This window comes from Nipponia nippon, unplaced genomic scaffold (assembly GCF_047370975.1).
Source record: "Nipponia nippon isolate SJK-2023a ecotype South Korea unplaced genomic scaffold, ASM4737097v1 scaffold_4, whole genome shotgun sequence".
In the NCBI taxonomy this organism is placed as follows: Eukaryota; Metazoa; Chordata; class Aves; order Pelecaniformes; family Threskiornithidae; genus Nipponia; species Nipponia nippon.
Genome location: NW_028262358.1, coordinates 102,516,343 through 102,543,210, shown reverse-complemented (window position 1 = coordinate 102,543,210; position 26,868 = coordinate 102,516,343). Strand labels below are relative to the sequence as shown.

General features: G+C 37.5%; 1 protein-coding gene across 2 annotated transcripts in view; it reads right to left on the bottom strand.

Annotated features, from left to right (window-relative positions):
- Positions 1-26,868, bottom strand: part of CSMD1 (CUB and Sushi multiple domains 1) — a 1,270,279-nt gene that overhangs the window by 217,483 nt on the left and 1,025,928 nt on the right. For both annotated transcript variants that reach the window (XM_087775441.1, XM_087775442.1), the window contains exons 26-30: positions 23,428-23,630; positions 10,026-10,217; positions 7,187-7,325; positions 2,948-3,135; positions 460-654 (exon numbers count right to left, since the gene is read on the bottom strand). In XM_087775441.1, the coding sequence (XP_087631567.1) occupies positions 460-654; positions 2,948-3,135; positions 7,187-7,325; positions 10,026-10,217; positions 23,428-23,630 (917 nt within the window). The remainder of the gene's footprint in view (positions 1-459; positions 655-2,947; positions 3,136-7,186; positions 7,326-10,025; positions 10,218-23,427; positions 23,631-26,868) is intronic.

Below are 26,868 nucleotides of genomic sequence, written 5' to 3'. Positions count from 1 at the left end.
ATTTTGTTGAAAGGACTGCCCCTACTTGCAGTCTAAGAAACAATAAATTGGCAACAGACAATACAAAGAGAATAAAAAGAAACAATGGATAGGCCAGTAATACTTCATAATTAGTATTTAGTGTATTTTATATGGATTCTCATACAGATCACAAAGCCTTCCACTAAAACCGATGTAAAGGGGAAACCATGGAAACTTACATATTACACTGTAATCATTCTTATGAACATAAGAATATATGTTGATTTCAGAATTTAAACATATTTTGAAATAGTTAAAACAATGCATTAATGACTAAGCTATAGTCCAAAACTCATATCATCATAATTTTTATATTTTAACTTCAGATTTTTTTAAATACAAACTATATGCGTAGAAATAGTATAAATAGCCTCAGGGACTGAGAAACTCTGAATTCACTGGGAGGGACAAGGGAAATGGTAAGAAAACAGTACATACCATTACAAGATGGCAATGCTCTGTTCCATGCTGGCTTTCCATCTGCACCAATTACACATGTTATAGTTGAAGGATCGATAATCTTATATCCAGAATCACACTGGTAAGTAATAGTTGAACCAAGCTTAAAGTCTGTTCCAATTCTTGTCCCATTCATGATGTTTCCAGGATCAAAACAAGCTTCCCGTGGCTTTTCTGTTAAAATGAATTAAAGTAAATCTATATACGCTGTCAATTAAAAAAATAAAATTAAACAATTATCAGTGTTTTTTTCCGTCAGGTTACATTTTTCAACAACCTATTAAAATACTTTTTTTGTTTCTGTATGCTTACTACAAGATCGTGGATGTTTGCATTAGATTGGTTATCTGGCCAAGGAAATTATATTGAGAGAATCTAACTAACAGCATTTTCTTCCTACCTTCTGTTAGTTGAACTCTTCAAAAGCTGAATGACACCAATGAAGTTCAGTAGTGTAGAAGAAAAACTACCATTTCTAGAACTCACCACTTAACACTATTATGTTTTTTAACCAAGTATCATGCTCACACTCAATAGATTCTGGTTAGAAAGCTGCGATACTATGGAATAATTTAAATATTAAAAATGTACTATCCCTTTATGTTTCATAGTTAAGAAGATCTAACAACAACTTGAGCTTGAAGGCTGACAAAATAAGCATAAGAGTTATTTTCTTGCATAAGTTAATAGGTACAAAATCTTAGGTCAACCTGAGTATAGACATTGATTTTAACACGAGTAGGATTTCATGCGTCATCTTTGGCAAGTTAAAATACGAAGAAAAGGGATGGGAAAAATAATTCATATTAAAAATTACTTTGTTTCGAGAATATGATTAAGATGATCTTCAAATAGGAAGCATTTAGGCATAGAACATTCTTTATAACCAAATAAATGAAAACAAAATATTAGTATTACTATACTGTTGGGAACTATGTAATACTTTTTCCTATAAAAGGCTTAAACAAAATTTAATCCTTTTAAAAATCTATGAAAATATTGTGTAATATTACTTCTATAAACAGTATTTTGCTAAATATGTGAACTGTTTAGGAGGGAAGGATGCACCTAATATAAACAAAGTTCATTATACGAGGCAAAGATTTTTTATTAAAAAATTCCAGAGTCAAATTCATAGTCAAAGTTTATAGCATGCCTCCTTCCCTTACTAAATGCTAATAAAGCACATACTTTAATGAAATACTCAAGGAATATTATCAGAAAGCAAAACTGGATGTCCATAATCAGAAATGTAAAGTAATAAATTTTACATAAAATATTAAATAATGTGCTTAATAAAAATATTGAATTATTAGGCACAAAAATACTGTCCATTGAATATAATAACTTTTAAAAATATACTGTTCTGCTCTTATATGTTATATTTTTATTTTCTTATTATTTCATTTAACTTCCAGTTACATAGAGGCACACATATCAGACTATGCTGAGAACAGAAAACACGCACACAGTGAAAATGTGTATGCACATTTTCAACGGTCATCTTTATCTCTTTATCTTCTGCTCAATTTGTCATTTTCTTTCCTTGCAGGCCAACAAGACTTCCTGGAACAAATTGTTTTCCCATTTTATTTGTATGTTGTTTCAAGTTCAGATAGAAACAAACAGACCATCATTTCATCTATGGCAATATGACAATTACTTTGGGAAGAAAAACGTTGACAACATGGAGAATAACGCACGATGCTGGATGAAAGATGAAGACTAAATATAAAAATGATTTAATAGTTCTTGTTAACTTCCTTCTTTTTTATTGCTATGTTATTTCTATATTCTTTAGATATTTTTGTTCCTTCATTTTTGACATGTACATTAATGCGGTTTGCTTCCATTGTCAAGAATAAGAAGCTGAGGCAGCACCTCTGTTGATGAAAAACAGCTTGATAAATCTCAGCAGAGATGACAATCAAGCCAGAGATGGCATCTGTGACCAGAAAAGAAAACAGCATTTAAAGTGAGTGTATGTCTTTAATAAACAGCCGGCGTAACCCATTCTCTGGCTAGTAATAGGTACCCCCCAAAAAATGCAAATATTGTCCTGCAGTAATTATTCAAAAATGTATATGTAGATTCAACAATAAAGTGGAAAGGAAAATGTATTGGTATGTATCAGCATGGAAGCAGCCGCAGTCAAGTATTCTAATAGGGTAAGACAATTCCATTATTCTACAACTCTTTTCCAAATGCTACTTTTGATGTGCATCATCTATATCTACTTTTTCTTCTGGAAGATGAAAATGTGCGTAAGTAATGTGAAAGAGATTTCATGAAAGAGGATTTCTGTGTTCCTCCACACATTTACAGTTTTTAAAACCTATATCGATGGAACGAGGTATTTGGCAGTTCAGTATGAGTACATCTAGAAGTAAACAGATTTGAGTCTCAATAAATACTAAATAGCATTTCTTTCCCTTTATGATTCCATAGATTATGGTGAGAACAGTACCTTTATAGTCAATGGCAAATCCCGACATTCCAACAGAAGCATCACTGCGAAAAGCCAGAAACAGACTGTTACCACTGCTCTCTATTCTTTCAGGAGCCTGTGAGCCTTGAAAACTGCCAATTAGAGGACTGTTGGAATCTTCCCCTTCATAAATATGTAGAAAATCATAACTGGGTTCCATATTGAAACTGAAAATAAAGCAAAAAGATAATTAAGTCTTCATTCCTTTTTCATGAGTTAAATGCTACTGTGACTGTGGCTGCCAATCTTCTGCCTAACACCTTTTCTTCTCCAGAAATAAGTCTTTTTAAATATGATTCGCAGTGAAAATTTACTAACTTTCAATGAAGTTCTCTTTACCATTGATTTTTACACCTTCAGCTTTCCAAAAGATCTACTATCAGGCTCTGCCTACAGTCAATGAAAAGGCAGCATATCCTCCCACCTATCTTAAACACCTGCTCAAGTTGGAATGAATCACCTGCTGCAGAAAGCCTGCCTCTTACCAGTGACCACAGGAATGCTTTAGTTGGCTAAGCTGGATGATATTAAATCCACCCATTACAAACCTAAATTCACCATTTTAGAAACAAGATGCTTTCATATGGACAGACCACTATCCTGGAACTTGCCTTTATTCATACACAAGTTATATCAGAGGATTATGATAAAGTGAATTATTATTCTCACTAAACCATCTATTCTATGCCATATTTGATGACATTTATATGTTTATACAACACAACTATGGTGACAATATGAATGGAATGTCTTTCAGAGGAATTTAATTGAGATGAGTTCTGAGACAGTGTAAAGATAAAAACACAGGCATTTATACAATAAATTTATACAGAGCTAGATAAAAGTATATACTGGGAACACTGAAAATATAAGTAAAACTACATTAAAAAAAAGCAGGCAAGGACTCAGTCAAGTGAGTGGACTTTTTTCTTTCTAATTATTTTTGCAAAACAAAATAAATAAATATTTGGGTTTTTTTGCAAGTGTGGTGGTCAGCTGTTTTTCTTTCTATTACATCAGTTAGTACCATTAGACACAAACTTTTCCAAATCATGTAAGACAAAAGGAACAATATCTTTATCTAAGAAATCAGCAGAAAAAATTTTCCTAAGTAATGTCAAATGGAAATGGCTTCATATAATGAACAATATTTCATGCCTTATTTTCAAGAGGTAAGAGAAGCCAGAAAAATGTTTTGAAACTTTCGCTAAGACAGATAGTTTTTAGTTCAGAGTTAGGTGAGTTGAAAGAAATAGCAGTCTACAGACCAAAAACAAGGAAAAGCAAATAGTACAGGACAATGGTTTTCAATCTTTCTGTAGCCAACACATTTGACAAAATATATTGCATCTCTCTATTCTCAGCCCACATTCTCATCCTATTCAGGCACTGCCGTCTTCTCAAAGCCAGTTCCTTGAGAATAGTACAGGTCTTAGCTGTAGCATACTGCCTAAGAATGAAAAAATTTAGATAAAATGAACAGAAAATGGTACGTTAAGAAAGTAGATTTTGCAGATGTCAGATGTCTTGATCATCTACCAAAGGTCTTGGGAGTCTGAGGAGGTCCCTGCTGACTGGAAGCTAAACAATGTTATTCCAATCTACAAAAAGGGCGTGAGGGAAGACTCAAGGAACTACAGACCTATTAGTCTAACCTCAGTTCCTGGAAAAAATATGGAGAAGATTATACTGGGTACTGTTGAAAGGCATTTAAAGAATAATGCAATCCTCAGGCACAGTCAACATGGGTTCACAAAGGGAAAATCCTGTTTAACTAATTTGATATCCTTTTACAATAAGGTCACCTGCCTAGTGGATGAAGGCAAGGCAGTGGATCTGGGGGTGCTGGTCCACAGCAGGCTCAATACAAGTCAGCAGTGTGCCCTGGAAGCCAAGAGGGCAAACTGCATCCTGGGGTGCATCAAACACAGCATAACCAGCCAGTCAAAAGAGGTGATTATCCCACTGTATTCCGCATTGGTGTGGCCCCATCTGGAGTACTGTGTGCAGTTCTGGGCCCCACAATGTAAGAAGTATGTGAAGGTCCTTGAATGCATCCAGAGGAGGGCAACAAAGCTGGTGAAAGGGCTGGAAGGCATGTCCTATGAGGAGTGGCTAAGGACTCTGGGTTTGTCTAGTGTGGAGAAAAGGAGGCTGAGGGGTGACCTCATTGCTCTCTACAGCTTCCTGAGGAGGGGAAGTGGAGAAGGAGGTGCTGAGCTCTTCTCCCTGGGATACAGTGATGGGATGTGTGGGAATAGTTCAAAGCTGCGCCAGGGGTGGTTTAGACTTGACATTAGTAAGCATTTCTTTACCGAGAGGGTGGTCAAACACTAGAACAGGCTTCCTAGAGAGGTGGTCGATCCCCCAGGCCTGTCAGTGTTTAAAAGGCTTTTGGACAATGCCCTTAACAACATGCTTTAACTCCTGGTCAGCCCTGAAGTGGTCAGGCAGTGGGACTAGATGATCATTGTAGGTCCCTTCCAACTGAACTATTCTATTCTATTCTAGTCTAAAAATCAAGGAAGTTATTGAAAGGATTGCAGAGATGGAGTTATTTCAGCACTGGCATTTCACATAAATCAGAGAGGGTTTGTGTTAGTGTATTAAGCTATGTGTGTTCTAACATTAAATATATTTGTAAAACTATCTCAATTTACTTCTCTATTACAAAGTTACCAGCATGTATTTGCACACTTTTTCATTAAATATGAATCCATATTATTCTTATGGTCCATCTATACTAAAAATACAGTTTTTCTTAAAAAAGAAAAGTAGTAAAAGTATTCCATTTTTTCTGTTTGACACCCATATGTATACAGATAATAGTGTTGGTTTTCCTCTCCTTCTTAATTTGTAATTTCCAGTTTTCCTTTTTTTTTTTTTGCAGTTTTCTGAAAATATTTACAAGATTAACAGTCCCACAATCTACACCTTAAAAGGGTCTATATCACCATCAGTCAGAAGATGGATGAGTTTCCAAGAATATTCATAGAATTATAGAATCACATGTACTGGAAGTAGAGCATAAACTGCAAATTCCATTATATTGCTCATGCTTGTATTCCTTAAAATAGAATTCACAAACAAACCTGAATGCTGAGTAACTGTAAGTTTCTTTCGTCTTACTTGAAATGGAGCATTTGAGCTGATTATTTAGGGTGTCCACAGAAATATGCTGCTTACCACACCTATCGTGACATTTTCAAAAGTGTAATTAGTGGAGAACTATTCTCATCCCTTAATGCTATTTGATCAAATACCTGAAGAATAGAATTATCATATGCTTGATTATATAATTTCAAGTACCTTAGGCTTTCAGTCTTTAATTTCTTGTATATTAATATCTTATTAGAAAACACATTGCAGTCAGTCAACGAAAGAAACTGTTTTTTTTTTGTTTGTTTTGGTGGGTCTTTTTAAAAAAAAAGGTGCAAATATTATACAACAAAATTCTGAACATGCCATCATCTTTTCCTAAAAGAATCAGAACTGATCATCATCCCACTGAAGTCAACAGCAATGTTACCATTCTCAGCTTAAAAATCACACTTAGGACAGAGAACTAAAAAAAAAGAAAAAAATTTGCATTTGCATCCATAGATATAGCAGGCAAGATGATTATATAGGTCAGATTGAAATAGAAATAATAAATTGAACGCATAAATATGACTATATACCTGAATTTCAATTTGTGTTAAAAATCTGTGCAGCAAATATAGGTTGATAATGTGAAGTTGAATAAATAAAACCTTTTTAAAATTATGAGACAACATTATCTAGATGTCTTTTATCTCTTGTCTAAGTAGACCTTTTTTTTTTCTGATCTGTGCACTCCAAGCAAAGTGTATTTAGCCCATATGTGTAAAAACTTTTAAGAACTGAGTTACAGAGTTTCCACTACAGTTCAAATCTCCACTATAAGGTACAACATAAATCAAGCATTTCTACAAATTGACATTGCTTTTCAAAGATTTTTATTTCATAGGTCACAGAAAGTTTTGTTGCTTAGGAATATATTCAATATCAAAAGTGCCATATAATTGTATTATTTTCTTTTACGGTATTTAGAAGCAATGCTATAGCACATATTAGATATATGTTCCAGGACTTAGCCAGAGAATATAATTAGAAGCTTTAAGAAGTGAAAAATAACGCCATTTTCAGATGTGACATTTAAAATCCTGTTAAACAGAGGCATTCATCTAGAAATGGTACCTTTTGAATATCAAGGCAATGACAAAGTCAGGGTTTACTTTTATTCTCCAGTCACATTCTTTCCCAGGAGGATAAGGCTGTGGATAGTTTGGTGATAAAATAACTCCTGCTGGGCCTGTCAGGTTTCCTCCACATGCAGCTGTCACAACGTAAAAAGAAACAGGAATATGGTCACAAGCATATATTAGCTGTTAAATAGGAGTAAATTGACTGCTATATTTACCAAAAATAATAATAATTAAAAAAAAATCAAAAACAAAACAGATCTTTCCCATTTCCAGTTAGCAAACATTTTTGTATTTTCCCTAAAAAAACTGAGCTCTCTTCACATTCAAAAGAAGCACAAGAAAAGCTCTTTGTAAAGGAATAAAAATATGAAGCTAAATAGGAAGTCCTGTATATTCCTGCTGTTACTTAATCCCATCTCTATCAAGCTGAAGTATTTCTTATATACTGGAAGTACTTTAAGAACTGGGAAAGCTCAATAGCAAGATTCAGGGTACAGTTTCTTTTGACCATAGATGTAACACAAACCAGTTTGACTCACTCAGTAAATGTATTACCCCAATCAAAAAACAAATATAATCATTTGGTTACCATAAATTGAATGTTACTTTTAAACAGATGAGCAATTCAACTTCCAAAGATGATAATCACATAGGAGTCAATGCAGGCTGGATGTACATTACCAAGTCACACAGACTGATAGGAACATGTCTGTGCAAAACAGTTGGTACTAAGGATTTGGAATCTGCATTAAAAATTTTAAAGAAGGATGTTTTCAGGCCATTTCTAGTCTGGTCCAATAGACTGAATGCTCACTAGTGGTTGGAGTACATCAGATGCACTCATAGAAGACATCTTGCAGTTTAGCTTCATTCAAAAGCTCCAAAAAAATTCAAAATCAATGTGAGCAAGAAAATTTACTTGGAAACCATGCTCCTAACCAAAATGAAAACATTAATGAAGACATTCCCCTTTTGGTATTTATGAAAAATTAAACTCCCCCTCCTCCCCCCCTTATTTATTCACTTGTCTATTTATTTAAGCGTTTAGTATATTTATGTATCTGGGGGGGTTTTGTGTCTGTAGTTCTGATATTTTCGTCATTATTTTTGATCCAGGGTGTGGGCTTTTGTGGGGGTTTTTTTCTTTAATTTTTATTTCTTTTTGGCTTTATTCATAAATAACAGTTCCAGGAAATGTTTCACATGTTTCTTAAGTGTGCTGATGATTCAGCCTGAGATAACCATGATCAAAGTTACAAAGTACAAATAGAGCAGAAAATGGAAGTTGCACAATGTTCAGAGTACTGAGTAGTACAGTTATTAAATGTAAATAATTTTTCATTTATATGTCAGCATACTGAAATAAAGACTTTATGGTAATTTTTAAAATGACATATAATGGCTTTAAAAAACCCTTAAGTTTTCTAATATTGTCATGTCTAGAGTAAAGATTACGTTAATACTCTTTCCCTTTCAAAGTCACCTTGAATATATGGAAGAATAACAATATGCATATACTTTTTGCCCAAAGGTTCTCTCTCTTTCTTTCCTTCTTTATTTCCTTCTTTCTTTTGGTTTTGTTTTTTTTTTTTACTAGACTGTAAAGAAATATAGTGATTATAATTGGTATTTACAGAAAAAGTATGACTCTTCTAGACTTTTAAGCACCAGATGTCTTTTATTTTTTATTTTTATTTAAATATTTTTAATTTGTGAATAATCCCAGTATGTTTAGTAAACATTTTCATACTGTTATTTATATATTGCACTCAAGGTATCCAGAAGACAATGTTCAGATTATACGCTGCTCCAATTCTGCTAGATGATATGGAGTTAGAGACACCATCCTGCATTATCCTGAATCCTTCTCAGTATTTTTGAGATATCTGTAAATACTTTAGAGAAACAGAGGGACTGCAGTTGTTTGGGGATTTGCTGTTTTGGGAAGAGACTCTCCAAAATGGCTTATAGAAAGAAAAACCATTATCCTTATTCCAGTGCTATTAAAACATATTGTATCTGTTTTTTTGAATCATTAAAATAAGTCTTCATTTAATTATAAATCAATAGGCAACAAAATCATAAAGATTTAAAAAACTACTATACCTAGCAGATAATTTTTCACAGATGTTGATTAACTTTAATCTAAGAAGAGCTACACTGATGACCTTAAAATACATTTCAGCAAGACTTCTAAGCCTGTAATTATTAGCCTACTGACCAGTACCTCAGAGAAACCTTTATGCCATATAGGACTATGGAACAAAGAATCAAAGCTTGTTTCAAAGACAGACAATCTCCCACCCTCTCCTGGTGTTATGGAAATATATCTCATTTCTTTCAACAGCATTGTCACTTTGACCCCCTTCTCTGCATCTACCTTTCCCAACAAGCATCCTGCTTCAGAAAAAATATCTTTAGCTTCCTAGGGATTGCACAGGATGGGTATTTAATCTATAAAAGAATTCAGAAAATTTTCAGAATAAATTATGGACTGCAGTTTATGTAACTAAATTATTACATAGAAGACCATTCTAACGAGACCATTTCAATGAGAAATCTTTTTTTAACTAAATCACCTCTTCCATTCAATTATTTCTATTAGACTTTGTCAATTTTAAACTTGTATGAAGTTTAAAGAATAGAATAGAGTGAGAAAATGACATCCAAAAATAGTGTTAATCTTGAGAATGCAGCTGTCATTAACTCTAAGTATGAAATAACTGGATTCTGCAAAGAACATCACTCCAGCATGAGCATCGTATGCCCACTAGTTGAACAAGAAACCTGATCTGTATTAATCTTCAACAGAGACTAACATTTCTTATTACCTATGCATGTAGGAGGATCAGGTTGCCAGAAGAATCTGTTATTCAGTTGCACACATGTAATTTTAGCCTGTCCTTGAAGTTGATAGCCAGGGTCACATTGAAAGGTGGTAGTGTCTCCCGGCTCTCTGCTGTCTCCGTATCTAGTGCCATTCTGTGGTGTCCCGGGATCATTACAGGTTGATGCAATAGAAGCTGTAAGGGAATGATGAAATAAAAGCTTTAAGGTGTAGATACTAAAGATCTATAATTAAAAGCACGATATTTTTAAAAGAGCATTCCAACCAGAGGCAATATTATTTACTCATAAGTTAATATAGAAAGGCACTTTGTTTCTTTATTTTTACAAGAATCTGCCCACTGAGATGCGTCATGACTATTTTGGCTTCCTGTCAGTCAGTTTCCTTCGTATAAAATATGGCCTGAGAGGAAATGAACACAAGCTTTTCTTTCTTTCTTTTTTTCCCTTCTTTTTTTTTCTTTTTTTTTTTTTTTTTGGTCCAGTTAATGCATCAAAAGAGCTAGCAACTCCTTTTCTCACTTTAATGTTTTGGTTATCACAACAAATTTCTTTATGCACTTTGATGACTTTTGCGCAGTAAGGTAAGTATCATAATATAAATAACATTGTTTTATAGTCTTAATATCCTGCAGCATGCAAATGCTATGTTTACCCAGCTGGCTGAATGAAATAGCAGTTTTATGTAGCCCTGAAGTTCGCATTTCAGGGACAAGCAATAACTTTCTCAGAGTACGCTCAAACTGAATCTAAGCCAAATATCTCACCTTTGTTCAGTCTCCTGAGTTTTGATATGGATTTTGCTTTGTAAAAAAATAAATTAGTTAAAAAAGCAATGTTAAACTGAGCAGAACAATCAGTATGGTATGACTTAAAGCAAGTAATCATCCAGAAAGTGGATACAAAACTCTACATCCACTATGGATTTGTGGAAGATACCAGGTCTCTTCTACTGGCTTCAGGTATTCAACATTTTGAGTTGCAGTAAACATTGCAGTCTTCCCAAGGAAAGAAGATCCCATCTCTGGAGGCTACTGTCCTTAAATCACTGAATTGCACTCTGTTTCCTACCACTCCAGGCTGCCCCACCCAAACATGTCTTTTTCAAACAACTTAACACAATTGTGAGCAAAAGCCAACATAAGAAGTCACAAACCCAGTGTCACAATCATCATTAATGACATTGGTGTCTATCTACAAGTAAGTCCCTCTACCACTTACATCATCTTCATTCAACCAAGTTTAAACTTCTTGAATCCAGACCAAAGACTTTTTAAAAAAACTGCTACACTACACCCTTCTGCTCATCTCTGGTACTGCAAGGTTAGTCCTTGAAAAATGTGAAACATTAATAATAAATTATTGTCTTTTTTTCTAATATGAGCTATGTATACTTTCTTGTGTGCTCACGCATCAGACAACTGATTCGTTCTCAAACTGATTCATAACCATCTCAACTCTTCATGTGATGTCTTTTCAAGGTGTAACTTTGCTCTTGTGTCTGAAAGATATGATCAGACCAATGAGGAGCATTCAGAGAAAAAACGATGTAATGTATTAAAAGCCTATATGATATTGTAAAACTGTTTTTTACCACTTTGTTGGCTGATGAGCTAATGTTATTGTTACTTATATTTGGCTGCACCATTTTCCAACAGTCTCTGGGAAAGCAGTGACTATGTCTTTCTGTATTTTGAGCAGTATGTAGCACTTCAAGTACTTGGGGTTTAGGATAGTGTTACAAATTACAGGCCCAAAAGACTAAGAACATAAAATATTATTTCTTTATGTTTGATAATTACTTTCTATTGTTTTAAATAGATGGGCACAGTGTCTTCCATACCTCCTATAAATGATGTGTGTTAGTGAGAACAGTCCATCCTCCCTGCTTTATTTTTTGGGGCGGGGGGTTGCAGGTTTTTTTCATTTTTTCTGTTACAATTCCAGGATATATTAATATTTCATTAAAATGATTTTGTTAGCTCATTTCAAATAGTACAATCTTTCCTAAGAGTTTCCTAAGATAAAAGAGCTCCATCACTACCACCACTATGCAACCTTTGTGCCCATAATGTGCAGGCAATCCATTTTCTGTATCACTAACTTCATCTACTCCTTCTGTCCACACCAAGAGAGTATACCACTACAAGAAACAGCAGGGGCAACTAAACATTTGCAAAATTGAAACAGTTACCAAGTTGTACAACTGGAAAAGTCCTTTTTTTCTGTATTATAAATTTGCAGGAGACAGGTTGGAAAAAGAATGAGCAAAATGAGAAATAAATATTTGAGATTGGTAAAATGGTTTTATGCATGTTCTAGCAAATAGGTGATCACTTAGACAAATCACAGAAACTGTAAAACATCCCTATATAAGAATTAATGGGTTATGATAACAAGCACACTACAAATACAGCAGCGGTGTTTCACATTTTATGATTCATAATTTTTTTTATTTTGTTTCTATTCCCAAATAGTACATCTCATACCATGGGATGGTTACCATATCTAAATGAAGTAAAAGACATGGCAGGTTTTTTAACAATGGTGGACTTTTTTCCCACCAGAATTTATAAGCATCCATCCGAGAATTAAAGTAATGGCTGTCACTACTAATGAGTACTGTGTAAGCACTCCCCAGGCACCACTCTGACAATTTACCTGACATCCCATATTAGTGCAGTTTACTAAATGTATACTTGGCCACAGGGGAAGGAAAGCATGGTCATGACCTCAGAGAAGTTATTTCTTATTTGACAGATAAAAACAGCTCTAAAAAATGGATCACTATAGTGCATATCAGTTAAAGAAACACAATTCTTTCAAGTACCTGAGCATAAGCCCATCTCTGTCATTAATTAGTATCTTTTTTTCAACAAATCTCTGAGTAGCTTTGTCTTCTCCTTAATAGGTTATGCAATATAATATCTCAGCAAACAACATTTTTCCCATTTTGTCTGGGTCAAGTATGCACCAATTACAAAGGACTGATGCCTTTTAATACTCATTTCACTGTTAATCATCATTACATATGTACAAAGTTCTAAATTTTAAAAACAATGACAGATGTTTAATAAGTACCAAAATGTTCTTTACACTTTTGATCCTGCAGCCTCAGAAATTATTTTATGTATTTGAAACTAACAACCTTTTTATCATGCCAAATACACTTGATCCTAATTAAACAAAACATCAGACATTTAAGAACTGATTTACCGTCTAGTAAAATGAACATTTAGACAGACTGTCAACTTTTTAACTTGTCTCCTTTCCAAGTCGTTTTACTTAGAATCATAGAATCATAGGATCATTAAGGTTGCAAAAGACTTTTAAGATCAGCAAGTCCAACCATTAAACTAGCACTGCCAAGTCCACCATTAAACCATGGCCCTAAGCACCATGTCTACCTGTCTTTTAAATACCTCCAGGGATGGGGACTCAACCACTTCCCTGGGCAGCCTGGTCCAGTGCCTGACTACCCTTTCGGTGAAGAAATTGCTCCTAATATCCAATCTAAACTTCCCCTGGTGCAACTTGAGGCCATTTCCTCTTCTCCTATCGCATGTTACTTGGGACAAGAGACAGACACTCACCTCGCTAGAACCTCCTTTCAGGTAGTTGTAGAGAGCAATGAGGTCTCCCCTCAGCCCCCTTTTCTCCAGACTAAACAACCCCAGCTCCCTCAGCTTCTCCTCATAAGACATGTGCTCTAGACCCTTCACCAACTTTGTTGCCCTTCTCTGGACACGCTCCAGCACCTCAATGTCTTTCTCGTAGTGAGGGGCCCAAAACTGAACACAGTACTCAAGGTGTGACCTCACCAGTGCCAAGTACAGGGGGACGATCACTTCCCTGGCCCTGCTGGCCACACTATTCCTGATACAAGCCAGGATGCTATTGACATTGTTGGCCACCTGGGCACACTGCTGGCTAATATTCAGCTGGTTGTCGGCAAACACCTCGAGGTCCTTTTCTGCCAGGCAGCTCTCCAGCCACTCCTCCCCCAGCCTGTAGTGTTGCATGGGGTTGTTGTGACCCAAGTGCCGGACCCGGCACTTAGCTTTGTTGAACCTCATACAGTTGGCCCTGGCACATCGATCCAGCCTGTCCAGGTCCCTCTGCAGGGCCTTCCTACCCTCCAGCAGATCGACACTTCCACCCAACTTGGTGTCATCTGCAAACTTACTGAGGGTGCACTCAATCCCGTCGTTGAGATCATTGATAAAGATATTAAAGAGAACTGGCCCCAACACTTGTGACTGGCTACCAGCTGGATTTAACTCCGTTCACCACAATTCTTTGGACCTGTCCATCCAATCAGTTTTCTACTCAGTGAAGAACAAGCCCATCCAAGCCATGAGCAAGATTCCCAAGAGGTTCTGTAACTGCATGAAAATTACAACTCTACTATTGCTTCATTTGCTATTGTGCAAATATCTAAAGGGTATAGAGGTTATATGCATTGATAAGTAATCCAGATGTTAAAAATCACCGGTTCTTCTGTCATCACTCTTCTTTTATAACAGGCTCTTTTCTTCTGAGCCCCTACACTAATATATAGACACGCTATTAATATCTAGCTTACATACTTATTAGGAAAGCCACGTTCATGCTGTGATGTAACATTGCCTTATGCAATTTTCAAAAAAAAAAAAAAAGAGGAATTTAGAAACTTGAAGCTGAACATAATAAAAACATATATGCTGTAAAGCAGGGAAAGCAATAACTACATTTTAGACTCAAGGATGCTAAATCAAACCAAATTCCATAGTTAGACTTTTTAGAAATGACTGAGAAATATTAGGTGCCTAAAATGGCATAGCCAGGAGAGGGGATTTGAATTCCATTAAGCTGGAAAAGAACTAAATGACTGCTTCTCAGTTCTTGCACATGTGTTCTAAGCAGTAAGCTACATGATATTCAGTGGGTTATAGAATAACACTTTGTGCAGTCTTATCTGGTTGGAGTGGAACAGGCTTCTGTGTACACAAAAGATGGAACTAGACGTAGCTGCCAGAAGAATGAGCAGCTGGAAAAAACACAGATTGCTAGGGAAATTTCAGACCTCCATATGTCGGCAGCCAGTGTGTTAAGCCTCTCTGTTTTTAATTTAATAATCTTCCAGAGTCCCATTTTAGATCTTTTTTTTTTGATTTGGCCCCCCAATTACATTTTCAAAGGTGATTTAAAACTTCACTGGAAATCAATAGGAGACTGTTTTTGAGACTATGACACATTGTATATTTGTGTCTGTAGCCTTGTGAGCAGTATGTTAGATTTGTGCCTAATTTATCTTTCACCTGAAGGACACTTCTTTTTTTGTCAGTTTGTTTAGCCTGTAATCTATTGTAGCTCAAGAAAAAAACCCATCACCTTCATCAATATTGATTTCACTATGTCTAAGGTAAACAATCATGTAAGCCATTTGCTGTAGTGTTGTGCTGCAGAGACTATTTTTTCTACTCCACATGGTTATAAAAATAATAAAGACTTTTCAGGAGCTAGGCTTGTAAATTGCAGGCAATTCACAAGCTTCTCCTGTTTAGTGCATTATGCTTGCATAATAGGTTGAGAAAGATTTTGGCATATCAAAGCTGAGATGTTGTACATAGGATTTGCAGTGATTTCAGACTAACAAACATTTCCAAATGTGAAAGAATAGTGTTTGCTCTCTAAAAAGCATCTCAAGTAATATATGCAAATATACAGACTAAGAATTGTGCAAACTAGCATCAACTACATATTTAAATATCTTGTATTGTCCAAGAATGTAAAGAAAAAAGAAAAACAAATGCTAACGCAGTCTCCTTCATTAAGTCTGAAGTACAAAATCTCAGAAGTTTAGAAATAACCATCAGAGTAGCCTACGAGCTTCATTTCTGCTTAGTTCCATACGAACCAAATTAAGAACTGCTACCCCCTATGAGGCTGAGGATGTCTTGCCCAGGCCATGGATTAGATGGTGGATAGGAATGCTATGACACAGTTTCACGCTAACTGTTATTGTGAGCATGCAATGCAACATTTATAGCATCACAGAAAGCAACAGAAGAGACCAAACTGTGAAATGCTTTGGTTACAGACTTTAAAAGGGAATCTTCATAGAATCATCATAGAATACCAGGTTGGAAGGGACCTCCAGGATCATCTAGTCCAACCTAGGCAAAAGCACAGTCTAGACAAGAAGGCCCAGCACCCTGTCCAGCTGAGACTTAAACGTGCCCAGTGTAGCAGAGTCAACCACTTCCCTGGGGAGATTATTCCAATGATTGACTATTCTCATTGAGAAAAATTTACTTCTCATGTCAAATCGGAATCTCCCTGGGAGTAACTTGCACCCGTTACCCCTTGTCCTCACCATGTGACTCCTTGTAAAAAGGGAGTCACCATCTTCTTTGTAGCTCCCCTTTAAATACTGGTACATGGTGATGAGATCACCTCTAAGCCTCGTTTTCTCAAGGCTGAACAAACCCAGCTCTCTCAGCCTATCCTCATATGGCAGGCTTCCCAGACCCTTGATCATCTTGGTGGCCCTTCTCTGGACCCCCTCCAGCCTGTCCACATCTTTTTTGTATAACGGGGACCAGAACTGTACACAGTATTCCAGGTGTGGCATAACAAGTGCCGAGTAGAGTGGGATAACGACGACTTTATCTCTGCTGGTGATGCCCTTTTTGATGCAACCCAGCATCCTATTGGCCTTCCTGGCTGCAGCAGCATGCTGTTCACTCATATTGAGCTTCCTGTCCACCAGGACCCCCAGGTCCCTCTCCACAGAGCTGCTTCCCAGCCAGGTAGATCCCAGCCTGTGCTGCACTCCTGGATTATGTTTTCCCAATTGCAAGACCTTACACTTGTCCTTGTTAAACTTCATAAGGTTCATGTTAGCCCACTCTTCCAGCCTATCCAGATCATCCTGCAGGGTGGCTCTCCCTTCCAGAGTGTCTACTTCCCCACTCAATTGGGTGTCATCTGTGAACTTCATCAGGCTACACTTGATCCCGTTATCCAGATCGCTTATGAAGATATTGAATAGCGTTGGGCCCAATATCGATCCCTGGGGGACCCCACTTGTGATGGGTTGCCAGTTTGAAAAAGAGCCATTTACCACCACCCTTTGGGTGCAGCCCGTCAGCCAATTCCTCACCCACTGCACAGACCACTTGTCCAGGCCATAACGCATCAGTTTCTCCAGGAGGAGGCCGTGGGGAACCATATCGAAGGCCTTGGAGAAGTCCAAGTAGACAACGTCGACCGCTTGCCCCATGTCAGCTGGGCAGGCCACTTTATCATAGAAGGCCACCAGATTTGTCAGGCACGATCTGCCTTTTGTGAAGCTGTGTTGGCTTTTCCCAATCACGTGCTTCATTTGACTCGTGATGGCCCCCAGGAGGATCCATTTCATAACTTTCCCAGGGTTTGAAGTAAGACTGATGGGCCTATAATTGTCTGGATCCATTCTTGAGCCCTTCTTGTAGATAGGGGTAACATTTGCCTTCCTCTAGTCCTCTGGGACATCCCCCAATCTCCACAACTTCTCGAAGATTATAGAGAGTGACCGCGCAATGACATCAGCCAGCTCTCTCAACACCCTCGGGTGGATGGCGTCAGGGCCCATCGATTTGTAGGGGTCAAGCTCCTGTAATAATTCACATACTAACTCCTTCTTCATGGATGGTGGGTCTATGTCTGGATCCTCCTGGATTTTTGTTCCCAACGCCTGGGATCCAACAGTGTTGATAAAGACAGAGGTGAACAAGGTGTTAAGAACCTCTGCCTTTTCAGCATTGTTGGTGACTGATTCACCTCTACTGTTTAACAGTGGGCCTATGTTTTCCTTCTGTTTCTGCTTGCAACTTACATACCTAAAGAACCCTTGCTTGTTATTTTTGACGTCTTTGGCCAGTTCCAATTCAAGTTGAGCTTTTGCCTTTCTAACTGCATCTCTGCACACTCTGGCAATGCCCTTGGAGTTAGTTCTCAGTGGGCAATCTGCCACTTCTCCATCTCTGGTACGCATCTCTTTTGGTTTTAAGCAGACCCAGGAGCTCGTGGTTGAGCCAAGGGGGCCTCTTGCTCCGCTTACTTCCTTTTCTTTTATAGGGGATAAACTGGTTTTGTGCTTCCAAGAGAGCATTCTTGAAGAACTCCCAGCATTCACTGGCTCCTTTATTCTCCATGGAAGCTTCCCACGGAATCCCTCCCAACTGAGCTCTGAGCCAGCTGAAGTTTGCTCTTCTAAAATCTAGAACCCTTGTCTTGGTGCTAACCTTCAGCATGCTCAGCCAGATCCCAAACTCCACAATATTGTGATCATGGCAGCCAAGGTTGTTACTGACCAAGATATTACAAAGCAGGTTTTCTTGGTTTGTGAATAGCAGGTCCAGTAGTGCCTCCTTCCTGCTTGGCACATCTAACATTTGTAAGAGGAAACAGTCCTCTACACATTCCAGGAACTTGATGGATGACATGCGAGCTGCTGTATTGTTCTTCCAGCAAGTGTCTGGGTAGTTGAGGTCACCCAAGAGAACCAGGTTCTGTTGACCAGAAGCTTGCTTTAGTGTCCCAAATATTGCTTCATCGGCTTTATCATTGTGGTTTGGGGGTCGGTAGCAGATGCCCACTGTAAGGTCCTGCTTGGAGACGACCCCTCTGATTTTAACCCAGAGGCATTCAATAGAGCATTCACAATCACCACAGAAGAATCTTGAATTCTTGTGTCTTGTGTCTTGTGTCCTTTTATTTATTTTAAGAAGGAATGTCTTAATGGATTTCATTTTCTTTGAACTCAGAATGTAGTTAGTAGGGCAGATATCTGATTATGCATGTGTAAATTTCTTTTAAAATCTATTTTTCTGCTAACCCCTTTTCTTGATAATTCCATTGTGAATCAAACTGGAACAATTGCATGACGAATCCTAGCAATGAAGATTCTGTCATGGAAATGCTCAGGCCATTAGGCAAGTGATTAAAAGATATCTCAGCAATAAAAGAACAATTTACAAGACAACAGTACTCTAACAGTTCAAGATAGGTGACACAGTTACTGTAAGAATTGCTGTAGACAAACAAATGATAAATGGAATTACAAAACTGGACAGAAGCAGGTATCATTGCTTAAACAGATTTGTCAGATTAAGCCCAGTGTCATTAGGAACTATCAAACACAGAACCACTGATGCTTAAGCTCTCATCAGAGGAAGTAAGATATCAACAGACGTGTCGACATCAGACACAATAATTTCCAAATATTTATTCTGAATAACTGGTTAGTATAAGTTCTTTATTTTTATTATCAAAATTGATGACTTGTGGTGTTAAGATAAAAAATTAGTCAGACATCTTTACTCTTCATTGCTTATCTCTGCATTTACTTCAAGAGCAAATTTTAAAAATATTGGGAGAGCAAGCAAAGAACAGAAAAAACAAAATTGGACTAAAACAACTATACAAATGCCTTCATTTCGTATCTTCACTTTTAATTAAATGAGTGTCTGAAGTTCTTCTAAGATAGAAATATTGCAAAGACATTGAGAAGAAACTCTTTGCTACTTTGTTAACTTTTTGCCAGTTGTTCTGTATTAGCAAAAAAAAAAGATAACCTTTCTGTTCACATGAAAGCATAGATAGGCATATTGTTAACTAAAGTGTATGCTTACAGAATATTATGACTAAGAGAAATTAACAATGCCACAGAACCAGAGGTAGGCATAGAAAACCATCACAGATGGGTCTGACTCTAGAAAAGCCAGACATCTCCAAAAATGTTTTTTTCCACTATAGGAAGAATGCAAATAATCCTTTGATGTATTATAGCCTTGAGGAGCAAAATCTATGAAACCAGATGAGGAACTATGAATGTATCATTTAGTTTAAGAAAAGGATACAGTTCTCTTAAGTTACAACAGCTGAGAATTTAGTTCAAGATAAAAGACTAGACTGTAAGGATAGACCTACTATTAGGTACTGTTAAAATAAAGCTGAGTCTGTAAAAACACTAATATGACTAGCAACTGCCAGTGCTGTTCCTATCATCTGCCACTTCTATTAGTTTTTGTTAAATATCCACTAAACAAATTATATGGTTAGATATAAATAAGCTTTCAAAAAAATAAGCTTCAGGTCAATAAAAGCAATGGACCACCTACTAGCATGGGATCCAAGTGCTTTCAGAAGTCTAGAGTTGCTGAAGATTAACCATTCAGGGCAAGATTGATCTGCTTCAACATAGGTGGCTAGTCTCATTTGGGATGCCTTACAATATCCAAGGTATCTGCACTGGAAGATATGACCAAGGACTTACGGGTGTGTGACCTTCTGGAGTGGCAGATGGAGACTAGCCAGGATACTTTATGGCATCTCAAAAGGAACTAGACACCTGTGAAAAGACAGGTAGGATTCATTTCACCTGCCCTTAGATGTCCAGAAGTTTGAGAACTAGTGTATGTTAGTATAACTAAACCTATAGCTGATAAAAAGAAAAAGGCAAGTTCAGAGGGAAATTTGTCCCATTTACCTTAGACATGTAGGACAGAATTAAGCTAGGTTAGAAAACTTCTTTTTTATGGTCAACTTAGGCAGGAAGGTTTTGCTGCCAGTAACTTTGTTTCTTAGCAATAGAGAAGCCAAACACCAAATTTGGCTACACCCTTCCTGTGTTGACTTTTCGTATGGTGACCAGAAAGAGTTGGGTGACATCCCTGGCTTGTAATACATAGTTTAAATGTATTTAACCCCCAGAGTAAAGGTCAGTTTTGTACAGTGAACTCCATTTTTTGTCCTTTTATGCATGATTAAATGGTAATTAAGTTTTAATGAAAAGCATTAGGCTGATTACAATTAACATAATCACTCTTGTCAGTTCATGTCCTCATGCTCTATATGCTGAGCTGAGTGGGCAAGACAAGGCACTTTTAATAGCGTTCAAACATTTTGTAAGTGTCAGCCACTTATATTTTTCCATTTAAAATACCTCTAATTACATTTATAGTCAACAGTAAGTAATTTACAGGTAATATTTTCTGATCTACCTCATACTATCCTTTCCCAACACCTCTTTTTTAGGCAGATGCAATAAGGGCATTCTAGAGTGCAAAGTATAGAAAATAATCAGCACATTCACAGCACAGTGAAACAAATTCTCTGAAGGTTAGCACTGTAATGCTTTGTCTTTAAGCTGTTTGTTTGACCTGATACTCTTAGATGTATATCCTTTGTATGATCCCATAATTGGATGTTCATTTACACAGGCACTCATCTCAACTGCATAACCCAATACAGAAGTTGAATGCGTAACAGGTCCAGATTATTGAAGGTTTTCCAACCCTGTGCAATTCTGCACCTAAAGTTTATTTCTTGGATTGTAATTAATATTTAAACAAAATAAACTCATTAATAAATGCGACACTTGAAAATACTCCGTGACACAAAGACACAAAACTTGAGCAGTTTCCTTCATAGAACTTGTAATAAAACATCTACATCTTCTGCAATTACCAGAAAAAAGTTTAAGCAACTCGACTCCTTTGTTCATTGAGTTACAAGCTACTAAAGTAATAAAATTTCAATATTCTGTGCAGCTTTGCTATAAACTGGCCTACGTTTTGAACACATGATGAATACTAAAGCATGCAAAGATCCTCACTTAGCCATAGATTAATCAGTTTAAATCCTTTACAGATCAAGGCCACAGTGGTCTGTCCATTGCCTCAAGGAGACTAAATAAGCTAAGCTCTGATTTTTAGATTAAATAATTTAACATTTACCTTAACACATTACTTAAATCATATTTTTTACTCCTTACAATTAAAAAATTAATAAAACATTCCACTTGTCAAGCAGGGTGAATGAAACTTTAATATAATTTTTCCTTTAATGGAGCTGAGGCATTCAGTTCTTCACCACTAATTCCAATTAATTCCAGTAAGATATACACTGCAATTGCCAGCACGATCACTGAGTGCATCCATCAAATATTATACTAAGATGACAAAATCAGTTCTTCACCCATAAAGCATTAAATTGTCTCCTGATTACTATAAGTATCACTGAAGGTCAAAGAATGTGTTGACAAATCTAACTGCTTAAATATTTTCCTCCTTTCAAAATTTGTGCATAACCTTATAAACATTTTCACATAATACAACATAGAATGTGTTTGCTAACCCTAACAGAGTAAAAAACCCCTTCATTTCCACAAATGTAAAATTTAATGTTGTTCAAGCAACATGAAAAGCAGCATACTATATAGCACACTAGTCAGAAATTTTAGAAACATTTATTCTGCTCTTTGTCTTTAATGAATTTTGCACACTTTTAACTAGGTATCTTAGGGCTGGTGAAAGAGCTTGTGGTTTGGGGGTACAACATTCAGAAAAATCAAGTAAAATGAAGTAAACAGGTAAATGTAAAATACATTATTTAGAGACCAGGACACCCCCAAAGTATATTTTCTCATGCAAACAATAATGACTGAAAGCTTATTAGTGCCCTTTACTTCTGAATGACAGCACCTACACAGAAGGTTTTAAATAATACCCTTACTCTCACATATTTTATTAATTCATAATTTTCCTATGTTTCTGAGGAGAAATACACCACATATATTTATTATTATATCTCTATATAAGATGTAAGATAAGATATAAGATATTATTACATCTCTATATAACGATATATAAGGACGCAACAGCTGAGTCAAAAACTATGATATAGTCTCCCTGCAGTCCTACCCTCAGTCTTTAACACTTCAGTCATAATATCATAGGAAAACTTCACATACTCAGTTTTACAATATTGATCACATAGACAGTATTGATCACAGCTCCTCTGTATACAGAGGAGGTTTCACTTTAGACCTGAAGATGAATTTTATTAGTTTAATAGTAAAATTTTAAATGTATTTCAATATGATAAGATACATTTTATTCTTCATTTTAATCATGTACACAAACAGTGGTTAAGGTCATAAAAATGATGCATCATGCAACCAACGTTGTGAGAAAAAAAACCCCAAACAACATAAAGTATAAACACAAAATAATATATTATTAGGTAGCACCGGTGGGAACATTTAAAACTATCAGTGCAGAAGAAAACTTATGTATGTACAAACCCATTTTGACTTGTTAAATAATGCTAATTAGATAATGCTGGGCATGTGGTTGCTGTACAAAACAAGGAATACGAAAACTTAAATATTCAAAGCAAATACAAAAATTCACCTTAGTCATAGCTATTTGCATAAATATATAAAATAATTAAAATAATATAATTTTTTAAAGACTGAGGAAGTTGTAAGATGAGAAACGGTCCATATATATAAGAATAATGTGTATAAATAGTGTATATAATTATTGTATTTTAGATGAAAAAATATTTACATACTTGAAAACTGAATGGAGAAGCCTGATTTGCTGATGAAGAAGTCACTGTCAAATTGTAATGTTAGTGAGTTGAAAGTGCTGTGAATATCCTCTGGAAGGGCTGAGCCACTCCATTCTTTCAGAAGTATGCTGCTTTCAATAGGCCCATCCCATACCTTCAAGATGTCATGAGCGACCTCAGTGTCAAAAACAATAAAATGTAGACTGCAAAGAGAAAGTAAAAGCACTATACATTACTCATTAAACACAATTACACAAAACTACAAGAAACCATTCCCAAATTGTACTTAGTTTTGAGATGCTCTTTAGGACTCAAGAAGGGCTGGTGGTCCAAAAGAGTTATCCATTTTTCCTGTTGGATGAGCTGATCCTGGAAGAGAGATGCTATTCGGTTCTACAAAAGCCTGAATTACAGAAAACACCATTATGGGACATGTAGTACTTGTTCTATAATCTTATTTTTACAATAGATATTTTAAGGGATAAAAACTATGATTTCATCAAAGATTTCTACTCTTTATTCAAATGAGGATACCAAGAACACCAATTGGCTTGAATTATATGCAATTGAAAAAAAGCACTAGCTACTGGACAGTAGCATACATAGCACAGGAAATTCTGTCAGCATGGCATTTTCTTTCCTATACAAAACCAGAAAATGTACTATCCTATCTTTGCCTTATGTCAAAATTCATAAAATATAAAATTGTATTATAATAGAATAATCTGTATTTATCTCCAGGTGAAGTATTAGATTTAGAAAGATGTTCAAGAATGCTATAGTATTAGTCAAAATATGTGCATTGACTTCAAGTTCTGACTGTTTACATTTTTAACATTGAAGAAATCTAATAGGTAAATATCACATCTTTTTTGTTTCAAATAGTTGTGTGTTGATATTTCTTTATTACATTTGTCATTAATTGGAAATCATTAATATGAAAATTGTAATTTAAATGTAAATGATGCATTGAAATCACCTATAATGGAGTGATTACTTGGTTTACTGAAATGGGGTTACTAAAAATAAAAAAGGAAAAAACCTTCCCAGTGAATAACTTGCCATTTGCTTATATTTTTGCCTGTTTAATTTTAAAAGTTAATAATTTTCATTTAAGTGTGTAGTAAAGATAAGGGCTGGCGACCGGAAGATCACGCGCTGTACGGAAAGAGTTAAGGGTCAACACTCCCTTGTCTCCGCCCCTTATAACATGACACGCCTGCTGCTGGGAGTATAAAGCCCGGGTCAGCTGGAGATCCGGGGGGATAACCTTGATATGTAACGAATGCTAATGAACACTACATAGTGGTGACCCCGACGTGATCGGCTGCAGGCAGCAGCGATGGAGCTCGCGGAACTCGTAAAGGTATTAAGGCTTCGTGCCTGGGGATCAGTAGAAAGGGTGCTCAAGAAGGGGTTTGCGGCAAAGCGGTGCTGGCTTGCCGCACGTAGCGCGCTGATGGGACATGAATCTCCTGGGAACGAAAAACCAACGGGTTTAGTCTTGGAGGGGACACAGGCTGGCTGGGAAGGAGTGGCCTGTGGGACACAGACGGGCTGAGCCAACGGAGGAAGGGGAGGCGCAGGGAGACTATAATGTAGCGGGAACAAAGGAGTCGGGAAAGGTGTTCCCGTTACAAGTGGGGAGTCTAGAGCAGTCGCCCACGGAACCTTCGGCGCCCCCTGCACCAGTGAATCCGCCACTTCCTCAATACCCCTGGGGCGAGTTGCAACAATGTGTGGAAAGGGAGCTGACTGATAGGTTGCTGGATTGGGTCCCGGGGGCCAATGTGGGATCCCAGCGGTATCGCGAACTACGTGAAGGAAGATGGCGGAAAGGAGAAAAGGAGGGCAAGGCACCATCACCTTCTGAGGACGCCCCGTTGCATCCCAGTGATCGACGGGTACTGGACACACAGAGAGCGGAGCGCAGGAAAGGATTTGAGGAACAAGGAGAACCGGCGTCACGGCTGACAACATCGGGGGGGTGGTAGGGCTCCCCCAGCACTGCCAGTGATACCTGAGCCACCAGAGGGACCCCCTATCCCCGGGGCAGTGGGAAAGCAAACTGGTATTCCCTCACAGTGGAGGGAGCCTGTATGCGATTACCCCATGAGCTCTGATAGCAGTGAGGGCGAAGGGGGTGACGAGGGATCCTCGATTGTTGCTCATCCGCCCCCGCTTCTGAGACCATTATCAGAGGGGTGAATTTTTGAAAAAGGGGGTGGGATTACAGACTAATGAGGTTTCAAGGGAACTCGAGGCATTGATCAGCTGATTGAGAAGGGTGGTGGCAAATGCAGAAAGTCTAATGCCAGGGGAAATGCTGAAAGAGAGGGCAAACAGGACGGATTGGCGGATGATTGCAAAAAATTGTGTCTTGGAAGGAGTGCGATTCCAGGCCCCTCCGATTCAAGCATTTCCTATCCGAGCAGCCCCAGGTGGAGGATATGAGTGGCAACCGTTAGATACGAAGTTGGTGAAAGAATTGGCCACAACGGTGAAAAGTCATGGATTAAATTCCCCAGAGACCCAAGTCCTACTAGACTGTGTTTTTGCAATGCCGCTTGCACCTTTTGATATCATTCAGTTGATGCGGGCCATATTGACCCCCTCGATGATGGTATTGTTTAGGGAGGAGTGGAGGAATCGGTGCACCCAAATTGTTATCGAGGCGCAGCAGGCCAGCCATCCCATGGCAGGAGTGACTTTAGAGCAGTTGATGGGTGAAGGGCAGTTCGCAACTCCTCCAGCACAGGCTCAGCGAATGCGGGGGTGCGATTTTGCTGCATCTTCGAAAGCTGCCCAGGAAGCAATACATATCATCGCGGCTCTTGATAGAAGGGAGCCTCCATGGGTCCAAATACGGCAATCGTCAAGTGAGCCCTTCACAAAGTTTTTAGACCGGCTGCAAGCGGCGCTCAAGGTTGCTCGACTTCCTGAGCAGGCTAAGGAGGCGATATTGCTTGACTGTGCACGTACGCAAGCAAATCCACAAACTGCAGTGTTGCTAAGACAGTTACCCATAGGGACCACGCTTTACTCTTTCAAGAAACCATCAGGAGATGCTTAGGACAATTACGGAACGGGCTCAGCATTGGGGTCTCGCTCGATTTACACCTCAACAACCGGTCACTGCCCTGTTTTACATAACCGACACTGCTGGCCATGGTTTACTAGTTCAAAATAATGGTGAAAAAGGCTGGCCTTTTGCTTGGTTGTATTAAGGCAAACCAAAGACGGCTTTAATTTCTTGGCCAACTTTATTATCCCAGCTTATTCTCCGCTGTCGGAAGCAAACTCAACACCTAACAGGAAAGGACCCGGAGGTCATCGCATTGCCCTGTTCTTTGGCACAGTGGGAGTTGGTACTTCCGCAAGTGGGGTTCCTGCAAGCGGCGATAGCTGAATTTACGGGTCGTATTGAAGGTCTAAGACCAC